At 38.1% G+C, this 13,038-nt stretch overlaps 3 protein-coding genes and 1 non-coding gene across 5 annotated transcripts; 2 read left to right on the plus strand and 2 right to left on the minus strand.

Annotated features, from left to right (window-relative positions):
- The first annotated feature begins 1,712 nt into the window (after positions 1-1,712).
- LOC113779837 (zinc finger HIT domain-containing protein 2) lies at positions 1,713-5,222 on the plus strand. 2 transcript variants are annotated; one of them, XM_027325577.1, is made up of 5 exons: positions 1,713-1,929; positions 2,717-2,789; positions 2,937-3,093; positions 3,765-3,824; positions 3,957-5,222. In XM_027325577.1, the coding sequence occupies exons 1-5, from the start codon at positions 1,847-1,849 to the stop codon at positions 4,838-4,840; spliced, it is 1,257 nt and encodes a 418-aa protein (XP_027181378.1). In that variant the 5' UTR covers positions 1,713-1,846; the 3' UTR covers positions 4,841-5,222. The 2 variants fall into 2 exon arrangements, with proteins under 2 accessions (XP_027181378.1, XP_027181379.1); XM_027325578.1 differs by having other exon boundaries at positions 1,849-1,929; positions 2,717-2,764.
- Positions 5,223-6,106: 884 nt separating this feature from the next.
- On the plus strand, positions 6,107-9,583 carry LOC113779469 (plant UBX domain-containing protein 10). The gene is made up of 4 exons (XM_027325051.1): positions 6,107-7,065; positions 8,072-8,242; positions 8,399-8,602; positions 9,010-9,583. The coding sequence occupies exons 1-4, from the start codon at positions 6,280-6,282 to the stop codon at positions 9,238-9,240; spliced, it is 1,392 nt and encodes a 463-aa protein (XP_027180852.1). The 5' UTR covers positions 6,107-6,279; the 3' UTR covers positions 9,241-9,583.
- A 79-nt stretch (positions 9,584-9,662) lies between these two features.
- LOC113779470 lies at positions 9,663-11,781 on the minus strand. Its single transcript, XM_027325052.1, has 2 exons — positions 11,539-11,781; positions 9,663-10,626 (listed from the first exon to the last, which is right to left on the minus strand). The coding sequence occupies exons 1-2, from the start codon at positions 11,630-11,632 to the stop codon at positions 9,869-9,871; spliced, it is 852 nt and encodes a 283-aa protein (XP_027180853.1). The 5' UTR covers positions 11,633-11,781; the 3' UTR covers positions 9,663-9,868.
- A 1,094-nt stretch (positions 11,782-12,875) lies between these two features.
- Positions 12,876-12,949, minus strand: TRNAV-AAC. The gene has a single exon. It is a non-coding gene; the product is annotated as a tRNA-Val (tRNA).
- Between the last annotated feature and the right edge of the window lie 89 nt (positions 12,950-13,038).

A 13,038-nucleotide genomic window follows, 5' to 3' on the forward strand; every position in this document is an offset into this window, starting at 1 on the left:
CAAGGCAGCCAAGAAACTATTCGTCCAGCCCCTAAACTGTTCTCATTGCATTCTTTTATCTCGTCAATAATATATTATTATAAATAAGCCCTTCAACAAAAAAAGTGTCATGATTAAGGACTTTGGTCAAATTTAGCTCTGATGAAAGGAGGGATAAAATTCACCGAATACAAGAATTTCTTAATAGAGAGTCTTTAAACTATTTTTATTGTCAAGTTTTAACTCCTAATTTAAACCTGTTTCAGAGTAGCCCTTAAACAATTAAAAATACATACTTTCAACCCTCCCAACCATTTTAGTTATAAGTGCAATCGAAACCAAAAGATCAAGACCAGAATCAAAAGGGTTGAGAAGAACAATACACTTTATTTTACCATTATTAGATTCAACCTTTTGCAACGTTGAATAATGAAGTGTGCTCTTCATCTTAACTCTTTTGATTTTGGTCTCGATGGTTATATTACGTGATTGAACAAAATGCCATTTAGTTTAAACTACACTTACTACTAAAACAATCGAAAGGGTCAAAAGTATACACTTTTAATTGTTCTGGGGCTGCTTTTACAAATTAGGGACCAAAACTTGATAATGACAATAGTTTAAGGGTTTTTCATATACTTTCACTTATCGTTCCATTGACTAAATTTGACGAAAGTCCTTAAACATAATACTTTTTTTTGTGTTGAGGGTCTTATTTGCGATAATACATTATTGACAGGCCAAAAACGTATAAAGGAAATAGTTTAATGGCCAACTTGCCGCAACAAATTGCAATTGATACTTTCTCTTCTTGGCGGGGGGACGCCTTTTTTTCTTTTTCAATTAGCGAAGCGAAGTTCCAAATTTCTGCATTGTTTTGTCTAATTACGTAAATTGATATAACTTTCGCATAAGCTTAGTAAACTTTTGGTGTAACCATGAATTCTGCACAAATTTAGTCAAAAAAAATTCATGCTTACACTAAATTTGTATTAGTTTATATCAAATGTTATACGAACTATACAATTGCATAGAATTGGAACTAGAGAGGCCCGAATCCAAGTTCCTATCTCCCAAAAACATAACAAAAAAAATTGTACAAATCATCTGTCATATATTAAAATTTCAGTTCCTCAGAATTAAAATCAACGATTTTAGTTCTTAATAAATATAAAACCATCACCTTTGGTCTCTAATCAACTCTCCGGTTGAATTTTTACCGGATTCTTTCAGGTCCCATCATCTTTTCCTCTGCGTTTTGTAGATTTTCCAGCCTAACTCATGGAAAAGTTATTTCATTAAATTTTACAACTTTTGGCATCAATCAAGTTCTCAAATCATTTCAAAAGGATCAAATGATAAATTCAAAACTCCAAATTTCGTACTCTATTTTTTAGATAAGACTCAAACAAAGTTGCCATAAAATTATGTCCAATAATTTGTAGGATCCTAAAGATCAAGACCCATTAGAAATTAAAACCCAATAATCCACAAACAAGGGACCAATTTTCAGAATTTCACCAGAAAGTTGATAAAAGGACCAAAAGCAAGTCCTTTTCATTTGTTAGGGACTAAAATCGCTCATTTAAATTCTAAGGGATTAAAATTTCATATTAAATAATAATATGCGAGAGAGAATTGGTGCAACTCTCTGGAAGGGCAAAAGAGCGGAAGGAAAAGTTGTCTTATAGTCCGTAATTTAACCGGTAGGAGTATAACTATTAGGACTTGCAACAAACATTAAGGAAAAGTTTGTTTGGAAATTTCTAGCAAAATCTGCAGTGCTCTCTGCCGATGCCGCCAAGTGCAAGCGTCTGAACTCTGAAGCGACCACCGCAATCGCAATCCATTTGCTCTTCCCAACCCAATGCTGCCTGATACAATAATCACCTCCGACACGCCCTCGTCTTCATCCCAATTCAACTCCTCGTCTCGAATAATCTGCCGCGTGTAAAGCTCTTTACTTTAATTCCTACTTACTAAATACTTCTATGATCTTGTACGCCTTTTTCTTTTGTGTGTGTGAAATGGTATATTTTGGTAACATCCTCCTCCTGCTTTCCTTCTTTCCCTGCGGAGCGCCGATGTATCGGTTCCTCTTCTCTCTTCCCTGCTCGCATACATGATACCTCTGGGCCCGACATGAGGAATTGAGCTAAATCACAGAGGCTAACTCAAGCAGATTGTGTCGCCTTGCTTGGTCTTTCCGCTGCTCTTTGTTAGGGATTGAAGGCCCTTGTTGTAATAAAAATGTTTTCCCCTTCATTTGTAGAAATTTGATTAATTTTATATGGAAAAATTTTAGTATAGGTGAAAAGTGTTGATTTTTGTTCTATAGTTTCAATCCAGGATAAGGCTTCTTATAGTCTTGAATGAATTTTGACCGCAATGATAGTACTCTAGAAACTGAGCTTCGGCAACTTCTTCAACTTTCTTTCAATACTGTTCTGGGTTTGCTGTGGCTGATTTCTGGAAGATTTTTATGTTGGTCATGGTGTTGTTTGTGGTGCTTGTTGAGGAGTGCTGCGGTGGTACTCTTGTTGCTTGAATAAAGTACTTGCGATGCTAGTTTTGCAGGAAATACTTCTGAAAAAACTCCAAAAAAATCAGTGAAACTTACAAATTAATTTCTTGGAAGTTTCGGAGAAAATATTTTTTCCTCATGGAGAAGATATGACGTCCTGCCAAAGGATCCTTCGTGTTATTATAAGCTAATATTGAATTTTGGGTGGTGCAGATGTCAAAAACAATATTCACAGTATACTTGCCCGCGCTGCAATACTCGGTATTGCTCCCTCCCTTGTTACAAGGTGTGTTAAAATCTAGAGATTTTTCAGGCACTTTCTTTAGTGAAAAAAGTTTTTTTTTTTTTTTTTAATGTTAAATAGATTGCTGCAAAACTATTCTGCTTTTTGTGTTTGTGGATTTTAGTTAGTAAAAGTACTTGATTCTTGCAGTCTCACAGTCTTCATTGCACTGAGTCCTTTATGAGGGAGAACGTCGAGGAGGAACTGAGACAGTTGCAGCCTGATGATGAAAGTAAACAAAAAATGCTGCATATCCTTAAGCGATTCCATTCGGAAGAGCAGGAGATGGATTACATGGATGAGCATGGTATATATATTGTTGTCATTAACTTGTTTTTTGTTTCTTAATGCTACTAATTTACTTTTCTCTGTTGCTTTTTTACTCTAAGTATCTGATGCTATTTACCATTTTTACTTCTTAAGTATGTTTTGCTGGTCTCAGTTGGGTTGTTTTAGCAGTATAGGGTACAGTCAATTTGTTGTTGCTTCTTGACTATTTTTGTAAAGATTAAAGTGAATTGTGTTTGAAGTCTATATCGCCAGTTTACTTGGTGTGGTAGGTTTTAGTTATTTTCATTGACTAAAAAGTAGACAATATTATGAGAAATCATTATATAGTCGATCTGAAATTTATGGTGAATTAAATGAGTAATTTTTAGGAATTCTTGATATGTGGCTGCAACAGTATATGTAACAGTGCTAAATTGGACTGCATTCTGTTGGAAGGATGACCTTTTGGCAGCCTTGAAAAGCTGCTTACTATCATAATTTAGTTGTTTAGAGTTGATAATTTGGTCTTGGCTATCTATCTGTGTGCCTCAAATTCAGTAGAACTTTTTGGAATGTTTGTCTGGTCCTTATTTGTTTTTGACATTAATAGTTTAGCATTATCATGTTACTTCTCACCTGCCCTTCCTAATGCTATTCTTTATGCTTTTCCAACCGCTTCCCATTTGCAACATATTTGAATTTGATCAGGTTCAGATTCAGACTCAGAGTCACTTTTTGCAGAGGAGACTGTTCGAAAGATTTTATCTGGTATGACACATGTGCACAGAGATTTTCATATAATATAATGTCTGTATGTAAAAACTTCCTTTGCTGTCTTGGAATCCTGTTGGAAACTCTACCCTTTTATGCTGATCCGAAATTCTTCCATTCTGTGTATAGGAAGTCAGGTAGGCCTTGATGATCTCTCTGTGGAAGAGCAGAAGCATTTCCTAAGAGCTATAGCCTCAGGAGAGCTGAGCAAACTGCTCAAGCCATGGGAGCCTTGGTGGTTGAAGCGTTCTGCTAATTATACACGTCTCAGCCAGGATGGAACCCAACTCGTTCAACCACTTGACAACACAGGAAAACTAGCTTCATCCCACGATAATATTGAAAACGATCAGGTCTATGACATTCCACCGGGCCCTGATGCTCCTCTACCTTCTGTTAGAAGGCTTAGTGCTACTGAACCATCCCCTCTATTGACAGTTCACCTTGTTGACATCATATACAGTTACTGTTTTACCCTTCGCCTTTACAATGGGGATTGGTCGTCAGATTCCACAGGATCTGTGGAAGTTCTTCTGAGTATTTCTTCTGTTTTGGGCCAAGGCGGGCAGCCAGAGACCGTGTTGGAAGCCCTGTCATATTGCTCGGAGCAGACCTGCTCTCCAGCATATAGACACATGGGTGGGTCACAGTTTGCACTGAACCTTATGGACGATGTAACTAGTGTACTTTATCTTGGGGGTGCTGCAATAGTCTGCTTGCTCTGTGATCTTCAGAGGCTGATTCAGGCAGCAGAGAAAGAGTTCAAGTCAGAGAAATCAGGAAAATCAAGAGGGTCGAAAATAAAGACGAAACTGAAGTCGGCTGAGCGAAAGGTTTACTTTATCAAATGTTGGGCTAATGAGCAGCCAAACGAAGCATGGTCTTCTCTAGCTGCTATAGTGAAGGCAGAGAAGAGTTCAGCTATGGCATATATAACCAGAGGAAGATATTCTTCGAAAAAGGAGGAAGGGTCTAAACCCAAAGACAAGCCAATGATTTGCGAGTTTCAGTAAGCTCCCGGACCTCTGATGAGTCTCTTTTATTTGTCCTGGTTACCTTGTTCGCCCTCTTCAGTTGTTTCAAGTGTAGTCAATCCAAAGGAAGCAGCACAAGCTAGTGGCAGAATTTGGTGTAATTGGAAAAAGTTCAGGGCCGTCTTTCCCTGGAAGACATTATTCTTGTATATGTATTTGCAATTGCTAGTTGATTTACAACTCTGTAGATTTGGAATACCAGCTTCTTCCATGTTTAGTAGAGAAATGATTCGCATTTTTGCGGATTTTGGTTGTACATTAGAAGATTGCCGAGCTTATCTGATTTTAAACATGTCATCAGCCATCGGATTTCTAACTTTTGTGGCTGCAATAGATCTTGATACAATGTGGAAGGACCTCATTGAAGTTGCGTGCTTGCGTGAACAAATGAACGTTAAAGGAGCTCTTGAGCGCCACTTTCGGAATTTACCTTCTGTTTGCGTAGTAAAGCTTGAGTTACAGACTATAGTCTGATGATGCCGTGGATAAGATGTCGTCTCTTCTGGGCAGCCGTTGGTTTTCTGAAACCTTGCGGACCGGAAGGAAGAATGTGAGCAGCTAAATCTGACTAAATGTATACCAGAGGAGAAAAGGGGTAAGAAAAAAGAAACACATTAGAGGTATGAGTTGCCAAAGTGAGGAAATAGATACCCCGATTAAATTGTTATTCTTTTATGAATTGAAAAAGATCAAAAAGAAAAAAAAAATTTTGCTCCCTCCCTTTGAATTGAAGATCATTTGGAGAGAAAAAATTTTATTTAGTGTAATACTTAATTTAGAGAATCTAATCTCAGTTCTACTGACCAAAGTAAATTCAGTACTTAAATGATTTTTAGAGTAATTCTCTCAAGTCTCAGCCCACCATTAGAGAGTAGGATTGGAATGAAAGATTCTCCACACATTTGGCCAAGCAGTCACCATAACAAAGCCATTACCATTAATAACGGGTCTACTTGGTTTGATTGCTTTTTTTAAAAAAAAAAAAAAAAATCGAAACAAAAAATCTGCGCTTAAAAAAAAAAAAAAAGAATACTCCACAACATTTCCCAATACCCACCACACAGAAATTTTTTTTTTTGAAAAAATCAACATAACCATTATCATGCCCAAAACCTATTCGAAAGAGTACCTAATAAATTTTTTTTTTTTTCATTATTAGTTTGGAGACAAATATCTAATTCCACCTCTTCATTATAAATTTTTTCCTTTGGTTTTTGGGCGCTTTTTTGGTGTGGGAAATGAGCATAGACGCATTGGTTTGACAAATTGGCATGAACGAAGCGAAGTAGATTTTCGAATAAAGACAAAAACCAAATCAGTTAAGTTGATCAAATTTACATCAATCCCTCCTCTCTTTCCAAAACCCTAAATTCTTCCTCTCTTCTATCTTCCAAAATTGTAGACCGAAACTAACAAGAATGGGGGATGTGGCAGATAAATTGGCTTATTTTCAAGCAATTACAGGCCTCGACGACCCCGATTTATGCACAGAGATCCTCTCCGCTCATGGCTGGGACCTCGAGAAAGCGATCTCCTCTTTCACCTCCATCTCTAACTCCTCTGACGAGCCCACCGCCGCCTCCTCCTCCTCCAATTCCAATGCCCAGGAAGCAGCAGTAGTCTTACCGGCCACAGCAGCCTGGACCGGTGGGGCCCCCGGCTTGGCTTGGAAAGTTGTGACTCTCCCGTTCTCCATCATTTCCCGTAGTCTAGGATTAGTATCGGGAGCGATCGGGCTCGGGATGTGGGCCGCCAGCGGAGTACTATCTTATTCGCTGGGGATGATCGGTCTCAATTCGGGCCGAGTTGGGGATTCTTCGACAACGACCCCGTTGGTGTCTGTTTCAGCTGCGGTGTCGGAGGCTATGGATTTTGTCGCGAGGTTTGAAAGGGATTTTGGTAGGACGCGACCGAATTTTGTAGCTGAGGGTTTTATGGATGCACTACAGAGGTCTAGGCATGCGTTTAAGCTCTTATTTGTTTACTTGCACTCGCCGGATCATCCGGATACTCCTGTTTTCTGCGATAGAACGTTGTGTAATGAGGCTTTGGCTGCTTTTATTAACGAGAATTTTGTCGCCTGGGGCGGTAGTATCAGAGCTAGTGAAGGGTTCAAGATGAGCAATAGCTTGAAGGCGTCAAGATTCCCTTTTTGTGCAGTTGTTATGGCCGCCACTAACCAGAGGATTGCATTGCTGCAACAGGTATAAATTTGAATATTTCATATCTTAAGTACTTAGTGCATTTAGATTATGGCTACTCAATAGGATGATGTCCCTGATCTATAAGACGTCATTTCACTTATTTAGAGCAAAAGTATTGTACTTTTGTTAGTTTTGAGTTGGAAATTCCATTTAGTGCCTTTTTCTAGCTAGCTAGGGGTTTTGGCTTCCCTTCCTGAGCCTTTGTTTTCAAAACTATTTACATATGTTGACAGTTCCTAATTTGTTCACCAAACCCCTTCAAAAGTGCTGACACAGTAGGCAGCGGTTAAGTGGTAGAATGTAGAGGCATTTCCTTAGTCAGTTGATGATGCCTGTTTTTGCTTCCAACTCTTAGGAGTATATATCTGTGGTGCATTTGTTTTGTTGTCTACAAGGTTTTTCAGTTATTCCTTGTTGCGGCTGCAGAGAGCGTAATTTGTTTTGTTTGAAATTTTTGTTATTTCTGTCCTTGTGCAATTTTTGGTACAAACTCTTTTGCAGTTTCCATTAGGACTCATCTACTTTTGGTAAGGACAAAATATACGTATGGGTTTTAGTATCATTTTCTTGAGTTTTTACTGCTGGTTGAGTCTCTCTGCTTTTATCGTTAACCATGTTCAGTTGGGTTTTTATACCTGTAGAAAATGGAGTACAGCTCCGCTGTGGCTTAGCTAATTATGTAGTAACTTGTGAGAGTTAAGAATTAACTGTCTGTGGATTTAGCTGAATGGATATATAAGGTTTATGTTACTAACTCCAAAATAGTAAAAAATGGCTGGCTTGGGTTTTGTAATTTCGAAAGTACAGAGTCAATCCCAATAGCTTAATCTTTGGCCATAAGACCCTGCTTCAGTCCCAATTACTTCTTCCCTCTTTTGCTTATGTAGGTTCTTTGAATATCCTTGCCCCTTGTTGCTAAAATGCTAGCTCTATTAGTTGACTTCTTAAAATATTGAAGTTAATTGGTTAGGACTTATTGATCCGATCCTTATGAAAATGTTTGCAGATTGAGGGCCCTCAGTCTCCTGAGGAAATGATCAATATATTGCAGAGAGTGCTTGAAGAAAGTGCCCCTGTTCTTGTATCAGCTAGGCTTGATGCAGAAGAAAGAAGAAATACTGTGCGTTTAAGGGAAGAGCAGGATGCGGCTTATCGTGCTGCACTTGAAGCTGACCAAGTATGTTGCTTTTGGATATTTATGTTTAATTTTGATGGTCGTTAATTTAGTAAGCTTATTAGCGAGTTTCTGAATCTATCTGCTCCTCCATTCTTTTTGAAATTATGTTGTAGGGAAAAAAATCTCTAATCCTTTTGGCTGTTTGTCTTTTATCAGGCTAGGGAGCGGCAAAGGAGAGAGGAGCAGGAACGGCTCGAAAGGGAAGCTGCTGAGGCTGAAAGGAAAAGGAAGGAGGAAGAAGAGGCTCGTGAGAGAGCAGCACTAGAAGCTGCCGAAAAAGAAGCTGCATTAGCCAAATTACGACAGGAGAAAGCTCTTTCACTGGGTGCTGAACCAGAGAAGGGAACTGATGTTACTCAAGTAATCTTTTTTTCTTATCATCTTTTCTTAATTTGAGAGAACAGAATTGGGTCACTTTTCAATAATATCACTGGGCTCTGTGAACATTTTTACTGCTTAAGTGATGATCTATGCTCTAAGAGCATCTCTTTTTCTCTGTCTTCTTTTTTTCCTCTGTCCCGTTTTAAATATTTATGAGCTTGGGAAATTGCAGCTGGTTAATGGATTTTAACCTGGAAAAGGCATTTGTATTAAACTTAATTAGCATTTTATTTCCATTAGACTGCTGTTTAATAGTCAAAAAGATACGTAGCCATTTGTTACTCCTGTGTCTCATTTAATATGCTTCTCTGCCGTCAAGATTTTTTTTTGGATCTCTTGCTGGGAGTGATCTATTTTATATCCTAATTGTTCTTCCAATCATTTAGGTTTTGGTACGCTTTCCAGCTGGAGATCGCAAGGAAAGGAGGTTCCACAGTACTGCAACAATACAATCTCTGTATGACTATGTCGATTCTTTGGGCTGCTTAGAAATGGGCAGTTACTGCCTTGTTTCAAATTTTCCGAGAACTGTATATGGGCCAGAGAAGCTCTCCCTTTCTCTGAAGGAAGCAGGGTTACATCCTCAAGCAAGTCTTTTTGTGGAGTTGAACTCATGAGGGCAAAATTGAACTTCTGGTGTTCAAATAGTTCAATATGGAATTCTTTTAGGATAAAATTTTAGTTGTACTTGTTTCCTTTGCTGCATGATTTGGCACTTTTGCAATCAAATGGCATTGTCATTTATGCGAGATGTTAATATTTTTTTTTTCTGGCATGTTAAATTTGAGGAAAATGTTGTTCGATGTTTGAAAGTGTAAACAGGCAAGCATCTTACCAATTAAAGGACCTCACCTCCGTAAACAATTGATCCTTGTACATTCTGATGGTGATTTCTTGTGAATTCTGCTTGAGTTTTCACCGTACAGATATTCAGTTGATGCCCAACAACTCTTTGATACTTTTTTTATTGGCACATCTTTGTACACTGGAAAACGTGGATGTTACCTGCCTTATTTTCGACACTTCAAACCAATAATTCTGCGTTCCATGTTCTGAACGTTGAGAAGAAAGAAGCAAGAAAGCAAAAGCAAGTTGTTGCCAGGCTAAATAAAGCTTCTCGAAATAAACAACAGACTTAAATCTTTCATCTTTCTAACATGCTGGTACTATAAAACAGAGGATAAGGCATTCTATGTCCCGGTCGTTCGAAAGGGTTTGTGAGTTACTGCTCTCAACGCGCTATCACTAGCATTGCCTCTTAGAAGCAGGAAAATCCGATTGATCAGACTCAAGGGGCCGTTTATGGGATTTAACATGATTAGTAGGTTTATTTGGGCCTTCGATGATGCCATGGAACAAAACCATATCCTCTACTTCCGCTTTGATGACATCAGTTCTCACCCCAATATCCGTAGCATATCGGCTCAAACAGTATAATCCAGCTCCAGCTGCTGCTATGCTGATCGGGCTAGACATGAACCACCTAAGTGGTGAAGAAAGAACAGCTGCCAGCGGAGCACATACGACACCAGACACCTGACCACTCCTTCCAGGAGCTGTTTGGTCATGAATGAGAAGACCTGTTTTACAGTATAGAGCAAAATCCTCACAGTTATTCTCAAACAAGTTGTAGCTTCCAAATCCATTATGAAGGAGATACATGGCCCTGTGAATCACTGTTTTCGGTGCATCAGAGTTTGCTACCGTACATGTGCCACCTCGAAGTTTCACAACAAAAATAAGTGGGCTGATTCCGTACTCAAAGCGACACAATGATCCGCCACCAAGGAAGCAATCCAAGCAAGAAAGAACAACCCCACTTTGAGGTTGACGAAATCCACAGTCGGGCATATGTAGACAGGCTGGCAGCTCTTTTGCACGCGGAGCAGAGTACAGAGAAGACACTTCACCTGTACTTGAAAAGCTGATGGAGAAACCACCAGTTGAGACTTTATTTTCTTCACGAGTGAAATGGACGACTTTGTTTCCACCAAGGTAGATGCCTGCAAAATAGCAAATGGGAGATAAAGGATCCACTAATAATAATATCCAATTGATGAATTCTGAAGATAGACTAGTGTTTAACCAGCAAATGGAAAAAGTACCAACACAAGTAGAGGTCACACAAGTTCAACAAGTGTACACCTTTAGAGATACGCATAGGAATGATGGTGCATTGATAGGAAGATTATCAAAAGCAAGGCAAACATATGCATTTTGATAAATAGCAATATAAATGTTGAAGGAGGATCTCGGACAGAATGGCTGTTCCGAGCCCTAATCTGCAACCAAGGGTACTGGCGGACGCATGTCCTGGATAGTCTAATTACCTGCACCTATATGTGGTTTCAGTGGACGGCAGTATTCATGCCTGCGTGTTCAGTACTGCATGAATCGCACAGGTCAACAATACCATCAGAAGACAGTGGGGCAGTTCTCAAACGACAAGGAATACGAAAAGAGAAATCCACAATCATAAAACAGTATAATTACCACACAGATCTAACAAACACCCTTCGAAGCCAATAAGTTTACAGCAGACTGAGGCCATAAAAATTCCTTTAGAATCTCTACAAGTGACGTAGAGAAAACGGCTAATTACAAGTGATGTTGCACTACACTAGTACTAGTTAATTTAAGTATCTGTTCCCCCATCTTGTTTCAGATCGTACGTAACAACTTGAAACTGCAAATCCTCTTTCTGTCAACCATATGGATCTTATATTCGACGAAGACTTGTCCTTTTTGTTAAATTTCCAATATCGCGTCGTCGCATGGAAGAAAAGAGCTACTACTCAATGCCGTGGAAGCCGGCAATAACGTCGAGAAGACGGGGGAAAAAAGAAAATTAATAACGTATATATATTGATGACAATGGTGATTGAAAGTGGAAAAGGAGAGCGGAAAACAATTACCATGGTGAGAGTAACTAAACCCGGTTTTCCAAGTATAGATGTGGTCACCAGCTTCAATGTCGCTTCTTTCTACCTTGTGTGAGAGAAAACCCATCTCGGAGTTGATTTCTGTTTTGAACTTAAACCAATAGGTGGATCAAAGAGACCCCAAAAAAGAAGGCCAGGAATTCTGAGAGACGGACATTAGCTAGCTTGGGAGTTCAGATTACAACGGAATCGAAAAGAAGGAAGAGAAAGGTGGATTTTCCTACGTTTGGGACCTCCAAGTGAGACGGAAAAGAAAAGAAACGAACGGATTTTAAAGAATGTCAAGCGCTGCTACAGTGCAAAATTTTTTGCTGACCAAAACGGGCGGAAAGCAAAGGAAAACTGACGGAAGCTTACAAAACTTTTTTAAATTGTCCATTTTATCCTCACAAAACTATTGAATGAAATTTTATTGATATATTTATCCAAAATCATTCCATTTCTTTCCAAAACTCTCAAACAACATTAGAATTACTTCTCTTCTCTCAGAATTTAAGTTTTCTCATCATCCTTTCCTTTCTGTCCTAAACTCACAAACTCGCTATGAAATTTGCAGAACCCAAAAAATTTCACCAAAAATGGAAAAAGTATATGGGATAAATTTTATAAATCTAATATATATGGGGAGGCAATTTACACACATACGTACATATGTAGGAGAGATCATAAGAATAGTATTAGCAATATAATATCAATAACACTGATAATATTTTCAAAATTTCACTATTTTCAATGACTGCTGTTATAGACTATGTATGACTTAGTAAACAAATCTTATAATCACAAATTTCCTATATAATAAAACTACGATAACCTAAATTCAATAAAATTACTAAAATCTTAACTATAACATTTCTAAATAATAATATGAAATTTCTATTTTTAAAAATTTCTAAAGTCTTAACTTAATGAAAACACTGCTAACATAAAAACTATGACAATAAGAAGACTCATATTTGTAGACTAGATAATTTCCTAATAAAATACTTGGAAAAAAAGGGCACTAGTGTGGTAAAAAAAAAAGGCTATATAATAAAACTAATAGAATTTGAATCCAATAAAATTACTACAATTTTAACTTAACTAAAACATTTCTAAATGGGGAGTAATATGTAAATTTCTTTTTTTTTTTAAAATTAGTAAAACCTTACCTAAACTAAAACATTGCTGATATAAACTCTGATAATAATAAGGCTCCGACTAGATAATTTCTCAATGAAATACTTGGTAAAAAAAAGTTGCTAGTACTATGGTAAAAATACATGGGGAGAAAAAGGTAAAATGGTAAAAATGGTGTTTTTGCAATTGTATGGCGTCGCCCGGACTTGAACCGGAGACCTTCAGTGTGTTAGACTGACGTGATAACCAACTACACCACGACACCTCGATGGCAAGGTACTACGGACAATTCTAGTTCCACTGCGTCGAATGAGGGTTTTTAACACCAAGTTGAGCTCAAGCTTCACCTGTTTC

Source organism: Coffea eugenioides, chromosome 8, assembly GCF_003713205.1.
Source record: "Coffea eugenioides isolate CCC68of chromosome 8, Ceug_1.0, whole genome shotgun sequence".
In the NCBI taxonomy this organism is placed as follows: domain Eukaryota; kingdom Viridiplantae; phylum Streptophyta; class Magnoliopsida; order Gentianales; family Rubiaceae; genus Coffea; species Coffea eugenioides.